The sequence below is a fragment of the Heloderma suspectum genome, chromosome 2, assembly GCF_057233095.1.
Source record: "Heloderma suspectum isolate Gila_16-S chromosome 2, 16-S_ref, whole genome shotgun sequence".
NCBI classification, from domain to species: domain Eukaryota; kingdom Metazoa; phylum Chordata; class Lepidosauria; order Squamata; family Helodermatidae; genus Heloderma; species Heloderma suspectum.
In genome coordinates this window covers 311452057-311477032 of record NC_139459.1, presented here as the reverse complement: position 1 = coordinate 311477032, position 24976 = coordinate 311452057, and the positions used below count along the sequence as shown (strand labels likewise).

At 44.6% G+C, this 24976-nt stretch overlaps 1 protein-coding gene across 5 annotated transcripts in view; it reads right to left on the bottom strand.

The window, feature by feature from the left end:
• Positions 1-777: 777 nt before the first annotated feature.
• LOC146354973 (protein SSUH2 homolog) overlaps positions 778-24976 on the bottom strand; it is a 44837-nt gene continuing 20638 nt past the window's right edge. For all 5 annotated transcript variants that reach the window (XM_084840286.1, XM_084840288.1, XM_084840289.1 and 2 more), the window contains 9 exons: positions 19864-19924; positions 17183-17307; positions 14958-15020; positions 12562-12614; positions 9736-9828; positions 7960-8065; positions 6002-6109; positions 5578-5673; positions 778-2654 (listed from right to left, as the gene is read on the bottom strand). In XM_084840286.1, the coding sequence (XP_084696412.1) occupies positions 2514-2654; positions 5578-5673; positions 6002-6109; positions 7960-8065; positions 9736-9828; positions 12562-12614; positions 14958-15020; positions 17183-17307; positions 19864-19924 (846 nt within the window). In that variant the 3' untranslated portion in view covers positions 778-2513. The remainder of the gene's footprint in view (positions 2655-5577; positions 5674-6001; positions 6110-7959; positions 8066-9735; positions 9829-12561; positions 12615-14957; positions 15021-17182; positions 17308-19863; positions 19925-24976) is intronic.

Sequence of the window (24976 nt, the reverse complement as noted above, 5' to 3'; positions counted from 1 at the left end):
GGGGCGTTCCTGGGGGTGTGGCGGGGAGCATGGAGGCGCCAGTATGACACTTCCTATGTGTCATCTGGCCACTCCACCCCGTGCTCCGAGGTCCGCGGCTAGACAGCTGAAGTCAGCTGTCTAGCTGCGAATGCAGGGTGGCTGGAGTGCGGAGGAGACGTGCTCATCCCGCTCTGCACTGGATAGACGGTCGCCTCCGAGTTCGGAGGCAGTCGCCTATCCCCATAGGATTGCTCTCTTAGTTGCACAGTTGTGGCAAAGAGCAAGACATTTACAAATGGAAAGTCTTTCTGTCTTTGCTCCTGGCTGAAACGATGCCATCGAACTTTAAACTTGTAGAGTTTGGCAAAACTTTTATATACCGCTCCACATTGAAACAGATTCTGAAGTGGGGAATAATAAAAAATAAAGGAATGAAACACCATATTAAAAGTTTTTAAAAAAACAGAATACCAATAATAACTATGGCTGGTCAGTCGAGAACACTTCTTGAAATAAAGATGTCTTCAGCAGGCACTGAAAACAACACACGCTTGGTGCCTGCCTGACCTCCAGGTGCAGGGAGTTCCACAGAAAGGAAGCCACCATACTGAAGGCTCTACTCCGGGTGGACTCCAACTGGGCCACAGGCCCATGCAGAACCAACAGGAGCATCCCCATCTGATGACCTCAGTGACTGGCAGGCTGATAAGGGAGAAGGCACTCTCTCAGTAATTATATAGTTGCTATTATTTAGCATTTGTATACTGATTTTCTGCTCCAGGGAAGACCCAAAATGACTGACAACATAACTTTAATTTTATTGTTAGCCATCATGAAACTTATTAAAAAAGGGATATAAATCCTAAATTAAAAGAATGAGCAAAAACAGTCAATATCACAGTATGAAAATAGCAATCAATATAACCCAAAAGGTCTCTCTTTGGTAGATCTCCAATACGTGTGTGTGTGGGGGGGCAATTAATACAATAATAACTAATTATATAAAGTAATTCATACAGTAAAAATACAATTGCATTTTGTGTTTGTCCATGTAAACTTGTAGACAGCAGGCAAATGGATATTAACTCACTCATCTCAAGTCCAAAATACAAAATGCCAGTCACATCCAAGAAAAGATTCGTCCCCCAGTCTAATCAGAAAAAAACGGCTAAGAGATAAGTCTCCAGAGCAAGATGCCACCCTCTCACTATGGCTCCTACCCTGGCTCAGTCAGACACGTTGCAGCCCTTGCCCTTGATTAGGCTTCCACCAACAACCAGCAAGTGGAGAAAATCCTGGGACCCACAAAGGCCAGCCCGCTTTCTCACAGTGGGCAAACAATATGCTGAAACGGGGCCGGCCTTTGTCTTCACATGCACATGGGAAACTTCCTTATCCTGAGTCAGACCATCAGTTCACCTTGTCTACACTGACTGGCAGTGGCTCTCCCGTATTTCAGACAGTAGTCTTTCCCAGCCTTCCTGGACAAGATGCCAAGGACTGAACCTAGGACCTCTTGCATGCAAAGCATGTGCTCCACCACTGAGCTGTGGCCACTCCCCAAAGCGGTGTCCCCTCTTTCCCCTCATCTAGAAATCGAATCCAGGACCTCTTGCACCCAGGGTGAAGATCGTGCCACTAGGTCAACAAGCCAAAAGTGGCTCCTTGAAACAGTGACCCAAAGGAGTGATTCCCCTTTAGCGTACCTCCTCTGGAGGTCACCCTCCCCCTCCAGAGAGGTAATCCCAAACCCAGAGGTGTCTTGGGGTAGCTGTCTCTCTCTAGGCATCGTGGTAACAAAAAGGCACTGATGGTGAACTGTGTCCCCCTCTCCCAGCCCCGAGCTGTCCCAGATGCTGCTGCTGAGTGGCAAGCCAGCAGGCTCATATTTCCCAAACATTCCAGCCTTCTCTTGGCTCTATCAGAGTATCAGAGATTATCCTTTAATTCCCTCTAATGCCAAAGTCACATGGCAAGTGCCAACAGAAATGGACCCAAAATGGGACGACTTAGAAGCAAGAGGGAGGTATCAGCATGCTTAAGGAATGTCCAAGCTTTGAAAAAGTACAAAATGTATTTTCTGAAAAACCTAAAGGGGAAATGCCACACACACACAAAAGCCCAGTTATAATATTGAGTCTCAGTTGGAAAAGAAAAACAGAAGGCAGCGGGGTGCCTGCTTGAGCTCCTTGAACTTACAGAATGGCTAGCTGGCACCATGAGCACTCCTGCTAGGAGGGGAGGGTGCAACTGCAGTGATTTTTTGCAGGTCCCACCTGTTATACTCTTAAAGTTGCTGTTTCGCGTGTTAAACGGTGCATTCATCATCAAAATCTCAGGTGCACGTTGTTACAGAACAGTTTCAGTCTGCAAGCCTGGAGTTTTATTATCTGCTTGGCAAACAGAATAAACCTTTATGTCTTTTTTTAAAAAGGACACAATTCTCCATAGCATTTACAAACAATTGAGCGAGGGAGGAACAATAATCCAAAAGCTCTAATCAAGAGACAGTGGTTGGAACGGTCCAGAAATCAGACGATAGTGCAGCAACACTTCCTGGGATAATCCTCTGCGTACACCTTGTGCTCATTTCCATAAACGTAAAAGGAGTAGAATTTCCCATGCCGCTCATATTCCACCCTGGTAAGATATAGTAGTTCAATCGTTTGCCTCTGTAAAAAGACAAAGAAGAACCTTTATGTGTTTAAATCAGCAAGGTATTATTTACAGAAACGTTCTAACCTGAATTAATTTTGCTTCCAAACCCGCTAAGTCAAGAAAGCCAACTAAGGCCCTATTCCATTGTTACATAGGAAACACGGTTTCCACCAGGATCACAAGCAGTTTGACATCTGAAATGCAATATTCAAAATGCAGTGGGGCAACATTTTAGCCTCCTAGTACATACTGCAACTGATCTTCAAGTAGCCACTCTTGAGCAAGAAAAGCTTCAAAGGAAGAATGCTACATGAAACTGCTGAATTATAATCCATCAAGAAACTCAGTTTTATCACATGTGGCTTGAATCAGGATGAGGAGTCATTATCACATTGCATGTATGAATTAGCTTACCAAGACCAGAATGTTTGTGTTATCATCAGTACTGCTTGAGAACTCTCAGTGGAAAGATTTTACATACATTTAACGTCATTATCACTCTGCACTTTTTGCATGCCATTTATTCCATTTCCCTCTGACCTCACTGCTTACAATCCCCCTTCTCCCCACAACCATGTGTATATATTCCTGCCAATTTGGGATAATATTCCATGAATCTGATCCACAAAAGCTTATACCATGATAAATGCATCAGGACTTTAAGGTGAGCACAGGGAGCTGCCTTATAGTGAGTCAGACAAGAGGTCCATCTAGCTCTGTACTGTCAAGACTGACTGACAACAGCTCTCCAGGGTTTCAGACAGGAATATTTCCAGCCCTACCTGGAGATGCTGGGGCTTGAACCTGGGATCTTCTGCATGCAAAGCTTGGGCTCTACCAATGAGCCATGACCCCTCCCCACAAGGTGCCACAAGATAGATGCATAGTGTGTGTGTGTGCGCGCGCGCGCGCGCAGTAGCAAAGGAGGACCCCGCAGGAGCAGCCAGTAAGAACTTTGAGGTAAGCAGGTTACATCTTAAGGTAGAACTAGACAAGAAGCCTAAATGGGAAATCATTTTAATGTGTGAAGAACTAGCTTGCTGTGATCTCAACACGGCACCACACACTGGACATAAGGGCTGGAGGCCCTGGTGACTGAGGTTAACCTTCCAGTCATGCAGCCATCTTGTCCTCACTAGACATGATGAATTTGGAATATGGAGCACACATATAGCTTATTTTAAATATCTGCATCAGGCAATCCTGCCTCAATTCCTTGGCTCACAGGACGCCTACATTCAGTATGAGAGTGAGTCTACCTAAATCATTAGTAGGACAGTGGACCACTGCTCTGTTCTGATGGCCAACAGCAACAGTCATGATGTTGACCATTTATGTTAGCTTCTGTGTGGTCCACTCTGGCCACTGGTTCAAAGCTGTGATGATCATTGCAGAAGGAGCCACCTCATTTATTATGAGAAATAACCAGAGGAACCAAGGAAGACATGCTGGGGAAAGTGAAGAAATCCCATAGTGCCCAAAAGTTGATCAAGCATTCTTTCATTTTGTGCTTACAATCACAATAATTTGTGTGGCTCTATATCACAGTTTCATTATCAGAGAAAACACGAGCTTCCCATCCACGCTGCTTATTAAGAACCTCAAAAGGGCCCTGGCTCAAAATCTCCTCGTCCAAGTGGTCTTTTTTCAGAGATGAGGTGGGGGAGAATGTGTTGGCACTCTTTGGATTTTAAAAATATTGTGGAGTTCTATGTTCTGTGGGCATCCAAAAATGTTTTAATCTCAACGGGGTTATCCACTTATATGTTTTCCAATGGAGTAGCCATGTTAAGCGGTTGCAGCAAAAACAACAAGAAGTCTTGTGGCACCTTAAAGACTAACAAATTTATTTTGGCATAAGCTTTCATGGATACTGCCCACTTCATCTGATGAAAGTGTCCAGGAAAGCTTATGCCAGAATACATTGGTTAGTCTTTAATGTGCCACAGGATATCCCTTCTCAGCTTTGTTGTTACCACTTAAATATGAATCCCAACAGGACTGCAGTCAAATTTCTAGTGCTTATATGCAAGTGGCACCAAACACAGGGCATCCTTTCTCAGCTGTTCACATCCATAAAGAGCTGTTTCGGTCATCAGGATGATTGGTTTGTACAAATATGTCTATGAAAGCAGTCAGGCCCTGCCTGAACATAAAGAAGTGAAAGCTAAATGGTGCCCTTAATTTTTTCCCTTCCTCTATGGCTCCTGGCTTCCTACTTCTCCTCCTTACTGAGCTCTGGTCCTTTACCTTCAGCTGCCTCTAGAATCTGCTTGTGGTCTTTCCATCAGCACCTGAACCTAATCGGTGGGATTCCCCAGCAAGAGCGTTGCTTGGAATCCAAATCTGCACTGGCTCTAGTAGAACCACCTTGCTTGTGTCCTGAGCCATGGACATTTTATGCTGAAGACTAACCTAGACAGTTAACAGTCGCACACATCATCTTACTATTTTAGCTTTCAAATGGCAATAACTCAAAGACTCCAATCTCATGGAGATTAGCACATGCAGAAAGGGTACCACTCCCTTCTATGGTAGGGGCAGGGCTGGATGCACGTGAAAGCCAGTGTGGTGCAGTGGTTGGAGTGTTGGACTGGGACTTGGGAGATCCGGCTTCCAGTCCCCATGTGGCCATGAAGCTCACTGGGTGACTTTGGAGCAGTCCCTGACTCTCAGCCTAACCTACTTCACAGGGTTGTTGTGAGGATGAAATGAAGAAGAGGAGGATTATATAAGCTGCCTTGGGTTCCTTGCAAGAAAAAAGGCAGGATGTAAATATAAGATAGATATATAGAGAGAAATGATCAATAGAGAAGGATAAATGCCCTCCCCCCAGTACACCGCATATTCCTTTTCTCAAAAAGGGAACGGAACTCCCTGGACACACACAGCACTATAGACAACCAACTACAATGTATTTTGTTCATCTGCACTCACCTGCCTCAGGATCCAGCTGGTGGATGGAAACTCAGCTTTAGGTTGTTCAACAACATTCCAGGCGCCACTATCAGGGGAATCTAGCCCTAGATATACCTATGAAAATACACACGTTAGAATACAGAAATGGAAAGAGAAATCAAGACCAATGAATGGTGGGCTGGTGACTGTATCTACACTACGTAAGTAACAAACCACTGCTGAACCCTAAAATGCACTGAGATCAGGAAGAGCTTCTGTATGCACGATATTAACTCAGGAGGAAGTTAACGTTGCTAATGTCAGACAACATAAATGACACTACTTCTGGGCCACCAGGTGTATCTCAGTTTACACCAAATGAAAAACTATGAGGAGGAAGAGTAGATTCTCTATGGATAAATTGTGTGTTTGTATTTTAAGAAATAGTCTTCACTGCACTCACCTGCCCTGGGATCGGAGCTGTGGATGCAAATTGAGCTTGATGCTGTTCAACAGCATTCCAGGAGACGTGATTTATGGTGCTTTCAGGGAAACCTACCACTGGAGATACCTATGAAAACATAAACATTAGGAGATACAAATGGAAACGGAAATCCAGACCAATCAACAAGGGTGGGCTCATAATTATGTATCAACATTATGCAGACACAAACCAAACCCAAGTACACAAATAAATGGAAAGGAAGCCACTGTTACTAATGTCAAGTTGTTTCCCAGTCCACTCCATCTGGGTTTACATCAAATGAAAAAACGGTCAGGAGGAAGAGTAAGTTCATTGTGGATATACTGAAGAAACTTACAAGTCAAATGTTCTGAAGGACCAACCTAGTGAATTTGAAACTGTTAGAAAATGATTTGGTGCATCTATATATAATTTATATAAATTATATTAACATTAAATATTTTAGATTAAGTATTTCTGCCAATGTACTCATGGTGGTTTACAAAATATGAGAAAAGTAAAAGTTTGTGGTATCAAATGCTGCCAAAACACTCGAAAATCAACAAGGATGCAGTCCCCTGTTTCTCTGACAAACTCCCAAAATCAGGCCAGAAACTAGGTTGAAATAGGTCCAGAATGACAACTACCCTGCCCAAAAAAGGGATCACTTTGCCCAAGGGACTGGGTGATAGTTATTTGGCACCAGAGAGGACTTCAGAAGGGGGCTCATGACTGCCTCTATCAAGGTGGCTGGAACACCCCCACACACACCTGTCCTTCAGAGAACACCCTTCCCCTCAGCTAGCTTGTATCAGCCACAGAAGGCAAGGGTAAAGCTGTTGTGGTAGACTGCACCTCTTGAAGCACCCTGTCCGCATCTTCAGGCTGATTTGCTACACACACACACGTGCATGCCGTTTTTTGCGCGCGCCGAGTTTTGCAGTAGCTTCTATCCAGATGTGATAATGGAACCAATGACCTAGGGAGGTGGTGGGCTCTCCCACACTGGAGGCATTCAAGATGAGGCTGGACAGCCATCTGTCAGGGATGCTCTGACTTGGATTCCTGCACTGAGCAGGGGGTTGGACTCGATGGTCTTGTAGACCCCTTCCAGCCTTACTATTCTATGATTCTTTAATAGTACCTTTTTCTGAATTTTTTATTTCCAGCTGTTATCTAATGCTGCTTTTCTACATGCATGAATTACCCAGTTCTGTACATATATTTGATGTTTAAAGGACAGCATCTGCAATTGTTTGCTATTCAATTAGTGAATCTGCATTGTTATAATTCCAGATAAATTTACAGTACAAAAACCTGCAATATTTTTCTCCATCTTGAAATGGTTACAGGCTTAATCCCTACACAGTACCAAAGAGACTGGCTAAAACAAGATAAAGACTGCTGTAGAAATTCCGCAGGCACAGAGCTATGTCTAAAATAGTAGTATTGCCTCAAATTCTGAATGTAAGCCACCAAGTACGTCTGTCAGAAATCTCGTTGTTGTTGTTGTTGATGATGATGATGATTAACGGCAATGACCAGAATATATTATTACTACATTTCTACTGTGCTTTAAATTTCTACTTAATCTTTAAAAATCTTAGGGTAGTTTACAAAAAAAATTATATGAGAATCCACTTATTTTTGTTTGAATATAAGATTATGTATTACTCTTGATGTTGGGAAACAACAGTAGAGGTGGAGGAAGTATGGGGCTTGTGAGTTATCAGTGGAAGAAGACATCAGTGAGCGCAGTGGACACTTCTTTCCTCCCCCAGCCCCCATCGCACCGACAGCAAAAGAGCTGGGAACAGTATAGTTTTATGAGGCTTTATTCACAAGCCCGCCTCAAGTACATTTGTAATCTGCAGAAAAAAATATCTGTAAATATCTTAGTTCCATTTCATTCATGCACCTCTGAATATTTATTGCTTTTGTTGGAAGTGCTTCATTACCATAGGCTGATCATCAAGTAACAATTTTTGTCCATTAACTGCTTTGAAGAGTTTAGTACGAAATCCAAATCCATGATCCATCACATATTCAAAAATGTTATTCTCCCTAGAAAGGCAAAATACACATGTTGTAATAACTACTGGTTGCGTATCTTAGTTTCATAGCAAATCAACAGTTGTCTCAAACCAGGCCCTTTCAAAATGTTCCTTTCTGAGATACGGGCTTACATTACCTCTGATAACTAAGGTTTTTATGTTGGCTGCATTTCCATCATGGAGTCATTCCCCTTTCTAGCCTTTGATATGGTATCAAATGTACTGCAGACACATAAGAGGACTGTGTCACTTTTAAGGGTTGTCCATAAAACTTGAAGCCACAAAAGTGGCACAACATCTGAACAACGTAATGTCTGAAAAAACTATATTCCTTTCCTACATGGATGGAGCAATCCTATGGTCCCTAGACAGCATCTGGGCTGCCATAGGTGCTGTGGATCTCCTCTTCCACACACATGGACAGGCCTACAGGCACAGAGGAGGAGATCCAATCATGGATCTTCCTTCCTCATGGAAAGCTCCGAGGTGGCCCCTCTTTCCGGGTCACAAGAGTGACCTCGGAAGAAGATGAAAAGGGTGGAAAGGGGGCATGCTGGTGGGTGGGGAGGGGAAGAAAAAGAACTTAAGACCGTAAGAAAAGCCATGCTGGATCAGACCAAGGGTCCATTTAGTTCAGCGTTCTGTTCACACAGTGGCCAACCAGCTGTCGACCAGGAAACCACAAGCAGGGCATGAGCGCAACAGCATCCTCCCACCCATGTTCCCCAGTAGCTGCTGTACATAGGAATATTGTCTCTGATAGTGGAGGAAGCACACAGCCATAAGGACTAGTAGCCATTGATAGCCTTTTCCTCCAGGATTTGTCTACACACACATACCCTTTTAAAGCTATCGAAATTGGCAGCCATCACTACATCTTGTGGTAGCAAATTCCATAGCTTAAGTATGTGCTGTGTGAAGAAGTACTTCCTTTTATCTGTCCTGAATCTCCCACCAATCAGCTTCATGGGGTGACCCTGGGTTCTAGTATTATGAGAGAAGATAAAAATGTCTTCCTATTCACATTCTCCACAACATGCATAATTTTGTAGACCTCTATCATGTCTCCCCTAACCCTCCTTTTCTCCAAGCTAAACAAGCCCAGCTGTTGTAACCTTCCCTCACAGGGGACACGCTCCAGCCCCTTGATCATTTTAGTTGCCCTTTTCTGCACTTCTTCCAGCTCCACTGGATCCACTCAATCTGAGAGCCTTTCCATCTCCAATCCCACTCATCAAAATGTAAGCCAGCTAGACGGGCTAAAAGGCTCATCTAGCTGTAAATGCTCTTTAAGGTGGAACAGGTGGTGTTTTCACCTCCATCGTTCCATCCACCCTGCCTGGCTCTTGCCAGCAGGTGTTTGGATGGATGAAGGGCTCTGATCTCAGAGCCCTCCATCTCAAGAGCAGCCATTGCACAGGACGGCATTCTAAGACACATACTGGGATAACTATCAGTGGAGACACCAATGCCTCATCTAGCCCTGTGCACCCAACCTAAGTATCAAGAGGCCTCAGTTCTTCAAGGCCAGCTGAGCTCCCTTCCCTACCACCAATATAACTAAAAGGGGTCTTCATTGATGCTGAAGATCCATCCCAAGCAGCTATATTTACAAAGCAGAGAGACAACAAAACCAGCACTATTGTGTGTGTGTGTGTGGGGGGGGCAGTTAAGACTTGCCATTTAACTTTCATCTGGAGGTATGTCAGCAATTTTCCTTTTCCTCCACATTTGCTGCATGTTTTTTTCCCCCGACCAGAACAATGAGAACACCTGTGGAGAAAGTATGATACAACAGCACATTTTTTCACTGAGAGGAAACATCAGCAGGAAGCCCAATATCTATCTATCTATCTATCTATCTATCTATCTATCTATCTACCTACCTACCTACCTACCTACCTACACACACACACACACACACATATACATGAGCGTGCACACACACACGTGTGTGCATGTGTGCACACGGACACTGATGTGCACATTTAAGTATTTAAGAAGAACAAATCTACATAGCCCTTAATCTTTAGCAGAAAGTCTGCTATCCAGAATCATCACCTTGAAGAAATTAAGTTTTGTTTAATTTAAGCAGTTTTATTCCCCTTCCCTTCATTTTTTCCCAGTCATTTCTTTGCCACTAGACCAAAAAAAGAGAGAAGATTTTCTACTCCGCATAGTGTTCTAATATTTAGATTCATATTCTAATAAGTGGGGTTGGACTCGATGGTCTTGTAGGCCCCTTCCAACCCTAGTATTCTATGATACTATTCCATGATTTTAAGACATTCAGCTCTTGTTTTTGGTCTCAGGATGTAAAAGTCATGTTTGTTCTGAGCATGTTTGTTCTGAGCATATGAGATCCTACGCATATACCAGCTGCTCCTTATAGTGTAGAACGGCTGGCCCACTGACTGGCTGAAGCCAAATTCTGCAAGAGACACATTCATTGTTTTGTGTTTAAATTTCCCAAATTTGCACATGTATTAAACCCAGAGCAGTATGCATTGTCAAAGCCATTTTCCCACCCCAAGCAGCAGGAAAAGGATTTGCCTGTTCAAATTTGGGATGTTCCCACTGGCATGCAATTACATTTATAGCAAGTAGGTAATGACTCATGTTTTCTGCACACATGTCTCGCCCGCTGTTATGCCATATGTGGAGGTTGACAGCATGACCAGCTGCCAAGACCCCCCCTCCCCCTCCACACATTCAGTCCACGTGTGGAGAAAAAGGTAAGAAGAGGGCTTCTAGATTTGCCTCCTCCCCCTCCTCCTCTCTGCACACTTGCCTCTCAAACTAGTTGATTGGCAAGCATGCAGAGGTCCCTGTGCAGAGGTGGAGGCATGGGTATGCCGATGAGCCAGAAGGCTATTAATGATCCTAGATCAGCATTTGTTGCACTGTATACCTGAAAGGGGAGGAAATGAGCCTTCAGGTTTTAAATTTCCCTGTAGGGACATAGGAAGCTACCTTATACTACATCAAACTATTTGTCCATCAAGCCCAGGGTTACTGACTCTGGTTGGCAGTGACTCTCCAGGGTCTCAGGCCGAGGTTTTCGCATCACCTGATACTTCCAACCGGGCAAGTGAAAGATCGAACCTGTGACCTTCGGCATGCAAAGCATGTGCGCTAAGTCAGACCTATGGTCCTTCCCTTTTGAGTTTCTCTGTCCAGAGCCCAGTTTCATTTTCAGCTCTGGGCAAGATGATCTTCCCCATTCCCTTCCCCCAAGCACTCCCAATGGCATGGTTGAATAAATGGACCTGAAAAATGGCCCATCTCTTCCCCTGCAAATAGGAAGGATAAGCAAGAAGAGAAACAGGCAGGGCTATCAAAATGTGGTAAACTTTGCCCTAGGATGACCCTCGTTTAGCTTTCCTGTTGGGTAATGGCCCCATCTGCTGGAGCAGCAAACATGTAACAAATAGGCCTCCTTTTCAATTAGAAATCTTCTGTGTGGTGAATACGACAAATGGCAGCCAGATTGCTGTCTCCTGCAGATGTTTTGCACAGTGATACACACTCTGTTTGGCATTCGTCGCAATTTGAGAACCATTAGGCCAAAGTGCTGGCATCGTTTTGGTTATTTTATTTATACCCTGTTTTGTATTCTGTCATATAACTCAGACCGATATACACAGAGCATACAAGTGGTATCTCATCCAGGCACTGAGCAGGCCCAGACCTACTTAGCTTCCCGGAAATTTACTGCATCACTTGCCTTCGGGCCATGCTCTGGGCCCACATGAGAGGAAATGGCAGTGGAGGCTGGTGGCTCTGATGTCAATGGGGCAGTGAACCTGCTCCAAGTTTCAGTCAGAACCAGTCAGAACTTTAAGGAGCTATCCAAGGTTCAGAGTTCTGACTGAAACCCATAACAGATTCACCATCCCTCTGACATTGGAGCCTCCAGCCTCCACTGGGAAATAAGAAGGCCTGCTGTCAAGGCCAATATATTTTCGTTATTCACTGGAGATAAATCTAATATTGCAAACTAAGGCAAATTCTGCAGAACAGCTGAATTTAGTGCTGAACAAAAATGGGCCCTACAGATTTACTACCCTCACTCATAATAAGAAAGTCAGGTGGGAACACTTCGGCAATTTCTCAGGGGGGTTTAAAGGGTTTAGGGTAGGCGGGCTTCCCACTGCCAGTGAAGCAGCTGTGGGGTTTTTTTTTCTCTTTTTAAAATTTTAAAATAACAATTATGAGAAGTTCCTCTTGGCAGCATCTGCCTGATGGCTGCCATTTTTTTTCTCCAGAATGCCAAAGACAGATGACTGCTATTTTTCCCCAGCTGCTGAAGCTAGGCCATTCTGAAGTGAAAAATGGTAGCTGCAAATGACATTCAAATAGCTGTTATACCTGTTGTTGCTGCTGTTGTTAACCCCCATTCTGAATATAATTCAAAAGCATTTCCCATATTAATTGTAATGTATTTTCTAATACATTTGTTAAAATGAGTTTATATGGCTGAAGTTTCTTTGTATATTGACTCACGTAGTTGTACCACTTCCAGAAGTATTACCACTTGCACCAAATGAGCACGTAGTCTGTTAGATTTAATTTTAAAGGGAAGAGATAGAAACAAAAGTTTTGTTTAGCGAAAACATGTTTATTAGGCAAAAGCAGATCTCCATGTTAATCTTCAAAAGCATCACTTTCTCTGTCCACACTGGCTTTGTTACTCTTTATTGACTTTCCCTCATTTCTAACTTTTGCTTGTGCAGTTTTGCTAATCTCACCATTATTATTATTATTATTATTATTATTATTATTATTATTATTTATTAAGGCTACAAGCATGTATACCAAGTGTAGGGAACCTGGTGCCCTCTAGATTTTGCTAGACTACAAATCTCATCATTCCTGACCACTGGCCATGCTGGCTGGGGCTGATGGCATTGTAATCCAAAAACCTCTAGAGAGCCACTAGTTCTCCGTCCCTACCATTCACACTTACCTGGGAGAGGCATATAGAGAAAGATGAGAAAATAGATGAGTGAGAGCATGGACACAGTTGGAAGTAAGTACAAGAACCTCCAAGTCAAAATGAAAAGTGATGAGAAGTTAGTTGGAAGAACAGTAAAAAAAAGGAGTAACACAAATTAATGAATTAAATTAATCCCCATCACACTGGAGATTGGTAAAGAAAAGACATAAGAGGGTTAACTCACTTTCCAATTCAAGAGGGCAGGGACAACTTATATTTATGACCCATATAGGAAAAAAAGATGCCAGCAAATGTGCAGAGGTAATGCTTTTTTCAAGAAGGAAATAATTATACATAGTCCTGGAATGGCATAAGGACATCTGTGACCCTGGGTGGGTTCGCACTTAATGGAATGCCACCATGGGGGAATTTCCCCATGGGGTTTTTCATCTCTGCCATTTTGAATATTCAAGCTGTGTCCAAGTCTGCATGTAATGACAAGCTACAGCATGCCCCCTGCCACAGCCCGAATATTCAAAATGATGGCCGTCACAGTGACAAAAAGGCCCATTGGGAAATTCCCCTATGGTGGCTTCTCGTTACTTGTGAAGCCAGTCATAATATGCTCCAGCAATAGTGTGGAGGGATGCAAACACCAGTATTCCCCTGAGCAAGAGGGTCATAGTACCAACTGGGACTGCAGACCTGTCTGAAAGGTTGGCCAGACCCCATACTTTCAAATCCACCTGCTGATAGTGGATGTCAAGATATGAAGGCCTCTGTCTGCTTGCTTATAGGAAACAAAAAGGGACCCTTTGTCTGGATTTCAGCTTCCCTCTTCTCCTGATGTGTATTTTCATTGTCCTATATACATCAACCCTATGCCACTGCTGCTCCTTTGATTTGGACAAAAATGAGAAGGATTTTTTCTGCAACTGATGAAATATAGTGCTGATTTTAGGTATGAAGATCAATCCTGAAGACTACCTTGCCTCAGTGAAAAATTCTCTGAATTTTTGAAATTCTCTGACGGAAATTTTTGAAATTTTTTGAAATTCTCTGATGGACAGAGAATGAATCTCCTCCACCTCTCTCGCTGACCTGGTAGCCTTTAATTTATTTATTTATTTATTTATTTATTTATTTATTTCATTTCTATACCGCCCAATAGCCGAAGCTCTCTGGGCGGTTCACAAAAATTAACCCAGGAACATGTACAAACTGCTCCTCTGGCTCTCCAATCTAGTCAGAAATCAGTTGGCCCTGCTTTTTTAGCTGGAGAAGATGAACTCTTGGATATTTGGTTCTTCCAACCTCAGACAGGAAATGCTGGGGGAGGGGGGTGTTTTTCTGCGACTTGTTGAAAAAGTTCAGAAAAAAACAAATGTGGAGGGATCAGCCTCAGCCCTCTCCCAAATCCACCTGAGCCTCCAGCCCCCTCACACTCACCCAACACAAGCCTCCCACCCGCTCCCAGCTTACCTTTCTGCTACGCCCATGTCAGCAAGAGGACTTTTCTCCTCCTGCTGCTCTTCTACACAGCACACCAATTGTGGGTAGAACTGGGGAATCTGCTATTCCAAAGGGGAACCTGACACACACAAACACCTTTGTCCCATTCACTACTGATGGAGCAGAAACTGTTGCAACATTGGTAGTTGGGAGGGGCATGGGCTCGGGGGGATAGGGGATGGGAGGACAGGATTTGAGGCTGCACAGGAGGGTGGCTCAGATTTCAGAATAAGGCCGAAGAGAATTATGGTGCCATCTTGCTTTTCTTGCAATTAAAGGTGAGCATTGCAGGCCTTTGAGATTAATATTTTCAAGCCAGGAAATATAAACGTTGGCAACATCTCTACTTCCCCCCACCCCAAATGATCTCCCTTACATTTCCTCATCTATTTTTCTCATTTTATGATGTTGAGAGTAAGTTTTACACTAAGCAAAACACATGGCCACTTACAGTCCCACGTCCACCACAGCTACTGCACGTCGTTTTGCCCCAACCGTTGCACGTCGGACACGTCTTCAAAGAAAGAAGAGCATTAAAATAGAGTCATCTACTTTTATGTGGGTCTACTCTTGCCTGGAAATCATAAATTATTCAACATCGGAGCAGGCCATCAAAGTTAAGAGTACTGATCCTCCCCCCCCCCCCGTTTCATTTGCCTTAACCACTTCTCCCTGGCATTTCTTCAGTACTCTCACTTTTATCCAGAACTCTGCCACCAAAGTGGCCTAGGTCTCATTGTTCCCCCAATGCAATTTGTCTCCTAAGCCTGTGTTTGCTTCCCATCCACATCCATTTCCATTACAAACTTCTGGTCCTTACCATTAAACCTCTTCCCAATTGGCAACCTCTTCCAGTTCTCTTCCAGTTCACCTCTCCCAGGGTTTGATCCCCATCTTCCCAGCTAGTCAGCGTACCCCAAAGTCCCATCCCTCTTGGCCACTTACTGGCTGTTGTTACTGCTCTCTTGGTGGAGACAACCAGTAGGGAGCTCTTTGCCTCCTCCATCCCCCAATACCTAGGGCCAAACAAAACATTCTCTCCTCTCCTGTAAGCATGCATGGCCCTGATTTGGATCAGGACCATGGCATTCGGGGAGAGGAAAATTTAAGTTTACACACACACACACACCTCCCAAGGAGGAGAGTTAAAACCATTTAAAAAAATGTCTCCATTGGAGTCTGTGTAGGGTTGGTTTGTTTTTTAACACCCCCACCCCATTTTGTGGGGAAAAATGGGTCTGGGGGAAGCTTAAATCCTTCTTTCCTGGAGCACATGGTCCCAATCCGAATTGGGGCTGTGTGCACTTATAGAAGAGTAGAAAAGGCTAGGACACACAGCTCCCCTATGTATGCTTTAATGAACATCTAGCTTGGCCCCTAGTGTGGTGCTGTGCAGATTGTCAGGTGCAAGCAGACCTGGGAATATAATTTTCCCCTGGGAAAGCTACTTTTTTGCCCTGGGAAAGCTACTTTTCCCAGGTCTGCTTGTGTCTGGTATACTGTGTAGCGATAGGCCAGGTTTTGTGGGGGCTGGGCGGCAGTGGGGGGAAGCATCCCTACCACAGAAGCAAAAACATAAGAGGGTTGGAGTGAAGTGGGGAAACAGTTTGGCTGAGCTGGAGGGGAGGAGGAGTGACAGTCCTTTCTGGCTTGGATTAAAATCTAGCTAGAGAATAATTGGGAGGTTGCAATGGTCGTCTCTCATTTGATGCTCAACTTCACTTTTATGAGCCCCAAAGATTAATATTTCCAAAAGCCGAAGTAAGACTCTCTGCAACCCCTCTACTAAAATGACCAACACTCCTACTGCAAATGATATCCCAGGAAAAAAAGAATTACAATGAAAATCATTACAATGGGTTGGATCCAGATGCTGGATCAACTGCACTTCCCTGCCCCCTCCTTCCAGCCCTCTGAAAACGCTTGTTCACACAATCCCTGTGGATTAAACAAGCCACGGTGGCTTGTTTAAGCCATGATGCATGTCTGGTACCATTTGCCTAATTGCTCCATGGGTTATTTGAGGGTTGTTTCTCTCTCCAACCAGCCATGCCACCGGGGTTTGGACAACATGACAAGCTGCACCTAGGTGGGCGATTAGGCAAATGGTGCCCAGCACATGCTATGGCTTAAACAAGTCACTATGGCTTGTTCAACCTACAGTGATCATGTGAACCAGCCCAGAGAGTCAGAAGACACTGCTGCATGGGGTGAGCTGTGGCATGGGGTGGGGAGGTAGGATCCCCAAAAATCAGATGGAGGGAACTTCTGCAAGCAGAGCCCTTCCTCTTGCAGAAGGTGGAAGGCAGACCCTGGATACAACCCAATGTTAATAAAAGGCATAAATGAATGTATGGGGGGGAGGCGTTAGAACTAGCTTGTATAGTCCTTTAAATACAGTTCTTTTTCAACTGCCTCCCCACTGATGCATTTGTATTTGAATATTTCCTTACGGCTCTCTTTTTCATTGTCGTTTTGAACAATAAGAGCCCTCAGGATGTTAAGAAAAACAACACTCTATAAAAGTATTTCCTTTTATATATGCAAGGGAATACTGTTTCCTTTTAGACTTTGACCTCCTCCTTACAAAGTTAATCTCAATTTGCTTTTTAAAATTAGCAACTATGCAGCTTACTTGCACAAATCAACATACATATCCATACGTTTGTTCTGTACCTTGACTGTCGATGTGTGAGGTACTATGATCTTCCTGGCCTCATCTTCAAACATGACAGAAACTTCTACCATCACAGTCCAAGGATAAGGAGCCCAGCCATCGGGACTGGAATCTACAGGTTCACCTGTAGTACAGGGAAACTGGTTTGGATTTTCTGACATCTCATGCTATCACTTGGTTTGGTCCTAGCAAAACCGATGAGTAATCACCAACGAAAAAAATCAGACATTAACAATAAAAGCACTAAAGCCCAGTGCATAAGGTGACTCACAAAACCATGGGCTACAAATTGGAAGCCAGCACCATGAACATTAATTTCCCCCACGTTTTTTCCTCCTTCCTCCAAGAGTGATTTGCCCCTCTGCTCTTTTCCCCATTTAACATTAACACATGGTTTAACATGACATGTGTACCTAAATAAGTCATGTTTAAAATGGTGTGACTTCTCATTTTCAAACCATGGCTCTCTTTCCTCGAACTAGTGTTAAGTCTCCACACACACAAAAATCCTAACTTCCCCCCCCCCAAAATGCGTTGTTGTTATTTAACCAAAAATAAGATAGTACATTCTGCCATTGTGACAGAGGAGGGCCACCAGGGTATGGGCCCTGGATCTTTTAAGGTACCTGGCACCGACCCTGCATTCTACCAATTCAAAACTTATCACAGTTCCCCCCTTCCCTCCTTAATTTGCAAGTATAACTAGAATCCAGACTCTTTTTCTCTACCGATGATAGTTACAAGAATGGCTGTCATAGTTATTCCAAAGAAAACCAGAAACGATCACTGTTCACAGGACAAAGGATGGAAGCAAGATTCCAAAATACAGGGGATTGCATCCAACTTCTTGGTTGTGCCCACAGAATGAATAACACTGGTGGAATGGGACTTCTATGTCCTCTCCTCCCTCCTGCAGCACCCCATGAGCCCTCTAAATCTGTTCCAAAGGGTTGTGGGAACACTCCAGAGATTTGGAGGGCACACAGGATGCTGTAAGGGAGAGGAAAGGAAACAGAAGTCCTTTTCCGTCTGCAGTATCAGTTCCATGGGTGCAATGAGGAAGTTGGCTACAACCCACATAATTCTGTGTTAAACAGGATTAGGATCCTGCATACAACACTGCTGCAGCTTAAATTGGTATGTGCTCATTTTCAAGGCTTCCATCCAGTGTTTATCCTGCTATATAAAGGTGTATAACATTCACCCAGCAGTGGCCATTCCTGGGTCAAAAAGCATTCCCCCATGTCTGCAGGTAGCAACCCATCAGGATCTGGCTCAATCCAATTAAATGTGCCTAAGGGCTCAATCCTATGGCCACTAGTCAGTGGCTAGATGGCCATAGGATAGGTTGGCTCCCTGAGAACCAAACTCCACCCTCCCGCGCTGCCTCATAGGCAGTGCAGATCGGCCTTGCACTTCGCACTCAGAAGAGCAGTGCAGAGCGGCGAAAACGGGGCGTTCCTGGGGGCGTGCCGGGGCAGGGAGGGCGGAAGTGCTGTTCTGACACTTCCTATTCACCATCCGATGTCTGCCCCTCCCTCCTCCGACTTCCTGCGGCTAGACAGCCAAAATCGGCTGTCTAGCCGTGAATGCAGGGCAGCTGATGCGCAGAGGGGACAATCTCCTCCGTGCTGTTCCTGCCCTGCATTGGACAGGTGGTTGCCTCCAAGTTTGGAGGCGGCTGCCTATCCCAATAGGATTGCGCCCTCCGTCTGTTGTCAGATGTTCTACTTCTCTATTTTATGTCTGCTTTTTAACAGCTTGAGAGAGTGGTGGTGATTCAGCTGCAGGTGTTCATCAATTACACTGATGTATTCCAGTCTGGGTTTAAGTTTGGTTTTGGGACAGAACTTGTCTTGGTCACCCTGATGAAAGACAGTCTTCAGGACAGGGAGAGTGAGACCCTGTCATGTTGTTGTTATTGTTGTAAATGTTAACTGCTTATTTGTTATATTGTATTATATCTGTCAGGAATGTTTCTGAGCGCAGGGAGCTGGATAACAGTTCAGATGCTGAAGGAGAACCATCAGACATGGGGGAGGTGTTTTCCCAGGCTAGTCCAGATATGAGTAGGCGTGCTTCTCAGGTTACAAACATCCAGATGGCTGAGCATGAGGGTCCCTCCTTACTCCCCCCCCCCACCGGTGAGAAGCAGTGAACAGGAGGAGGCAGGGTTTCAGGAAGATGACCTAATAGATGCTGGACGCAGACACAGAGCAAAGAGAGAGAAGGCAGGGGAGGAACTTAGACCATCTACCCGTTTGGCCTTGCATGAAAAGCTGTGCTTAGAGGCCTCAGGAGAAGAGAGGGACCTCCCCCCTTTAAGTTAGGCTAGCCAGACCACCTCCCTCTTCAAAATCTCATTTGAGTCCCCTGAAGGCATTCCTTTGTAGATGGAGAGTCTCTGAGAATTTGCATCTGTATGATCCTGTGAAGTAATGGATTAAAAGCTATAGACTGAAGCCTCTCCTCTGTGTATGTTTGGATGTTGAAGTAAAGTGGGGGCTAAGGGAGTCTTGACAGCATCTGTATTTTAACTGTGGTTTTTACAGTATTTTGTGTGTAAACTGCTTTGAGATTTTATTATCTTATGCAGTATATAAGTATTATAAATAATAAATGAAAAGGTATACACTGGAGCAAATTTCTAGAAGAACACAATTTTTTAAGTAACACTTACCCCGATAAGGCTTTGTTTTCCATTTATAGGATCTTGATTCAGTGAAAGTCTCCAAAGAATACTAGGAAATCATTGTTAAAAATTAAAACACAAAACGGTGCATCACCAAATTAAGAAAAGGGTTGGGGGATTTTTCAAACTATGTGTAGGAAATTTAATCTTGATTGCAACAATGGAGATTGGAGAGGTACAATCTCACTACTTAACTTTAAATATCAGTGGGTAGCACTACCAGAAAGCTACTATCTCGATACTTTGGCTGTAAAATGCATTAATTCAAAATGGCAATCTATATATTAAAACATACAAAGTTGCTATGTACATCCTACTCACACTAACAGAGCAGTCCTATAGCCTCTAGACAGCACCTGGGATGCCATAGAATGCTGCAGATCTCCACCTCCACACCCGTAGACTGTAGAACAGAGGAGATCCAATTATGGATCCTCCCTCCCAGGCTGCAGGAAAAAGTCTCGAGGTCACAGCTGCAACCTTGTAAGAGACATCGGAGAGGGAGAAAAGGAAGGGGAGGGAAGCTAGAATACACACTATCCTGTGGCCACTCTAGTCCCCTCCCCACCCACCAGAAGGTAAGTCATCTTTTTGTGTTTCAAACAGGGGAATGGAGGTGAAATTCCTTCCTTTCTCCTTTTGGCTTGCCTGGCTCTTGCCTGAGGGCAAAGGCTAGGCAAAATGCCACAGTCTAGCATGTCAGTTAAAACAACAAAAAGAGAATTATATGCCGTTGATAAAAGATAATCATAATAACATATATACAACCCCAAAAGCTATAAATTCAGAGTTTCAAAAACTTTATTCTGAACTATATAAGAAGGATAGGGATCGTATGAGTCAGGAATCTGAACATTTCTTTCTAATTTGGTCCTTCCACATCTGTATTTGCAACAAAAGGAGCTACTTGCAGGGCCTCTGCATATGGAAGAGGCTAAGTGCTGCACTGAGAATATGAAGAATGGGAAAGCCTCAGGGCCAGATGGTTTTCCAGGAGAATGATATAAAGCACACTTAGACTTCTTGACTCCTAAACTCTCCTGTCCTTGCTGTATGGCTTTTGAATGAGAAACTTACCCACCTCTTTATACTATCAGTTATCCCTAAACCTGGCAGAGACCATACCAACTGTGCAAATTATAGGCCATTTTCCTTAATCAACGTGGATGCTAACATATGAATGGCAATTCTGGCTGATAGACTTCAGCATGTGATACATCATCAATTTGCCAGAGAGAGGAAGCAGATAATTTTAGGCTTGCAGTAAATCCGATTGCTTCAAACTCCAAAAGAACGGATTCAACTGTGATTATTGCTCACAAGGTAGGATGCGTCTGGATGGAAGGGTGCATAGAATGGAGCAGGAGGGCGCCCCTACTGCGGTTGTAATGGGCAGGGCAGGGTATGGTATGGCATGATGGGGAGGGGATGCCATCAGAACAGCAAGGGATTTAGATGGCTACAAGCCATTTCCCTTTCCGATCCTTCTGCATTCTGCAGGTTCCTGGTGGACTGGCTACCATACCCTCTGGTCTGGTTCTGGTGTTGGTGCAGGCCAGGGCAGTTCATAATAAGATCTCACTCATCTACAATATGATTGTGGATGAGGGAGCTGACCTGGTGCGTCTTACCAAGACCTGAGTGGGTGAGCTGGGTGGCGTAGACCTGACCCTGCTCTGCCCATACAGAGCTGCTCTGCCCATATACTGCCCATTCAGTATAGTGCCAGGCCAGGCTGGAGGGGAGAGGGGAGTCGCTGTGATCCATACAGCTCCATCTTGGTCATCAGGAAACCCCTTCACTCTGGGATAGGCTCTGAGGGTGTGTATTTTGGGCTGGGCCAAAGAGACACACCGGGGATGCTATTGGTGTACTACTTACCCTGCTACCCAATGCCCTCCCTGACACTGCTGGCTGAGGTGGTATCAGATGTGATGTTGGAGAACCCTAGGGCCCTGGTCCTGGGGGATTTTAGCATTCATGCTGAGACTGCCTAACAGGACCAGCTCAGGACTTTATGTCTTCCGTGACAACCATAGGGCTGTCTCAGTTTGTCACTGGCCCAATGCATAGGTCAGGGAACACCCCTGATTTGGCGTTTGTCTCAGGACATGGGGGGGGTCTGAATACTGCAGGGGGGGGAATCACCCCATTGTCATGGTCAGATCACTTTGATGAAGTTTGGTCTCATAACACCAGTTCCTCCCTGGAGGGATGAGGGACCCTTTAAGATGGTCCATCCCTGGAGACTTATGGATTCCAATGATTCCTGAACGCTGTGGGTGATTTTCTAGTAGCCAGAGCTGATATTTCTGTCGAGGCCCTTGTCACAATGTGGAATGGCGAGGTGCAACAGCCATCGACAGGGTCACTCCTGAGCACCCTTTTCAGCACTGTGGCGCTCAGAAGGCTCCCTGGTTTACTAGGGAGCTCTGGACAAAGAAACAGGTCAGAAGATGGCTGGAGCATAAATGGCTTAAGATCCGTCATGAAGGTGATCAAGCACACATAAGAGTGTATAATCATGCCTACCGCATGGCAGTGAAGGCAGCAAAGGAAGGCTTACTTTGTCGCCTCCATTGCATCCCAAGTAGCTGTCCAACCAAGCTCTCCCAAGTGGTTCGAGGGTTATTGTTATTTACCCCAATGAATTCAATATTAGAGCCCTTGGATGCCTACTGTGATGAGTTCGTAAGAGGATAAAATTGCTCACCTTCATGAATGCCACTACTGAAGCAATGCCTCTTGGGGTGCCCATTTCATCATCTTACCCTGTTTTGTGGGTTCAGTTTCAGTTTCTGGAGCCTGAGGATGTGGACAAGACACTTGCATCTGTACAACCCACTATATGTACTCTTTTGACCCTTGCCCTTCTTTGAGCTAGCTGTGGAGGACTGACTGGATGGATCAGGGGAGTGGTGAATGTATCACTGTGTGGTGGTGCGGTCTCTACTGCCTTGAAGGAGGAAGTGGTGCAGCCGAGCCCTCCGTAGACCCAGAGATCTATACCAACTATCACCTGGTCACAAATACCCTCTTTCTGGATAAGGTGCTCGAGAGAGAATGGTGGTGTCTCGGCTGCAGGCACTCTTTGATGAAACTGATTATCTGGATCCATTCCAGTCTAGGTTCAGGCCAGTTTTGAGACAGAATCAGCTCTGGTCACCCTGATGGAAGACCTTCTTCGGGAGAGCAACAGGGGGAGTGCGACCCTGTTACTTCTTCTTGATCGGCTTTTGATACCATTGATCATGGTATCCTCCTGGACCGTCTCCATGTATTGGGAGTTGGAGGCACTGTCTTACAGTGGTCCAGCTCTTACTTGTAGAGTTTGTTCCAGAGAATAACACTGGGTTACTGTGCCTCAGTACCATGGAAATTGGGCTGTGGGGTGCCACAGTGACCTTGCGGGCCTGGAGCGCCCATTACCAACTTCGGTTGGTTCACTAACTACACCGTTTCCTGGATAAAGACAGCCTAGCCATGGTGATCTATGCACTGGTAACCTCATGATTAAACTACTGTAGTGCACTCCATGTGGGGCTGCCTTTGTATCTGGTTCAGAAGCTGCAACTAGTGCAGAATGCAGCCGGTAGGGTGCTCAGTGGAACACCCAGCTATGTACACACAACAGCTGTATTAAAATAACTGCACTGGCTGCCTATTAGCTACTGAGCTAAGTTCAAGGCTATGCCATTGACAGGCAAAGCCCTAAACAACTTGGGACCGCAATACCTAGCAGACCGCCTCCCCCTACATATACCCAGCCAATGGTTAAGATCTTCAGAGGAGGCCTTGCCGATTGTTCCATGACCAAAAGAACATTGCCGTGTAATAGCTGAAAGGTGAGCTTTCTCAGCGGTGGCACCCGCACTCTGGAAAATCCTCACCCATTCAGTTCAGGACACAGAAAATGTGGTACATTTCAAATGCCTCCTGAAAATGCACTCATTTACAAAGGCTTTCTCTGGCTTGTAAATAACCGCAGTTGACCACATGCTGCTCCATCTTATTGCTTTTTGTATAGTTTTGAATTGTTATTGTCAAGAACTCCATTTTCTTTTTGTGTCCTAGTGGTCTGTAAGTTTCCATTTTGCAAAGCTGAAGCTGCACGTAGTGATAAACCACCTGTGTGTGTGTTATCTCATAATGTCTCTAGCTCCAAGATCAGATCAAGGCCTGGTTAAATGGGCTGGGTGATCTCAGTGGCATTCCTGTGGAAAACCTCACCTGCCTTCAGGGGCCTGAGAAAACTATTCTAGCCAGCCTGTGATTGGCTAATGGGGATCTTCTTAGATTTGCCAAGGGCTTGAACATATCACTAGGGAGGTTATAGCTGCCGAGCGTCTTGCCTTTACTTTGGACTCCAAGTATCTCTGTTTGGGCCTTGTCCTATTGGAAGACCTGTGCTTAGGTATGTATAGGCAGGTTTAGGTAGCTTTGTTATTTTTGCCTTGAAGTATTGTTTCCAAACATTCTTCCGGTTCTTATTTGACCCCTCCCCAATAAACTCACTAATAGCTGGTTGTCTGTGTGTTTCATTGTAAATTCCCTCAGTAGTAACTTCAGAGTCTTCCTCTTGGTTAATGCTACTGTTTAAAGTTACAGGCCTAAGTCTTAGAAATAAAGGGTGCTAGCTTCTCCTCCCCCCACCCCCATTTCATAAGCCTAAGTGTGTCCTGTAAGGTCTGAGAGTCCTTGGCTCAGGCTGAGTTGGATGTAAGGGGTGGTGGCAGCCTATCTTGCTGGGTTGGTGTTCAATCCAATCAACTTTTGTCCTTGCCTACATTACTGGGAGTTACAGCAACCCCCGTCCTCCCTTTACGGTTACCATAGTTCTAAAATTGTTTTTAATACTGTACTTTAAAATATTTGTTCTGTTGTAGTAGTTGAAATTGTTTTTAATAGTGTTTTAATATTGTATTTCAATGTGACTTTTATTATTGATATGTGAACTGCTTTTGGAGATGTTTACTATTAAGCTGTATATAAATATTATTAATTAATTTGTTGTTGTTGTTGTTGTTCAGTCGTTCAGTCGTGTCCGACTCTTCGTGACCCCATGGACCATAGCACACCAGGCCTTCCTGTCCTGCGCACT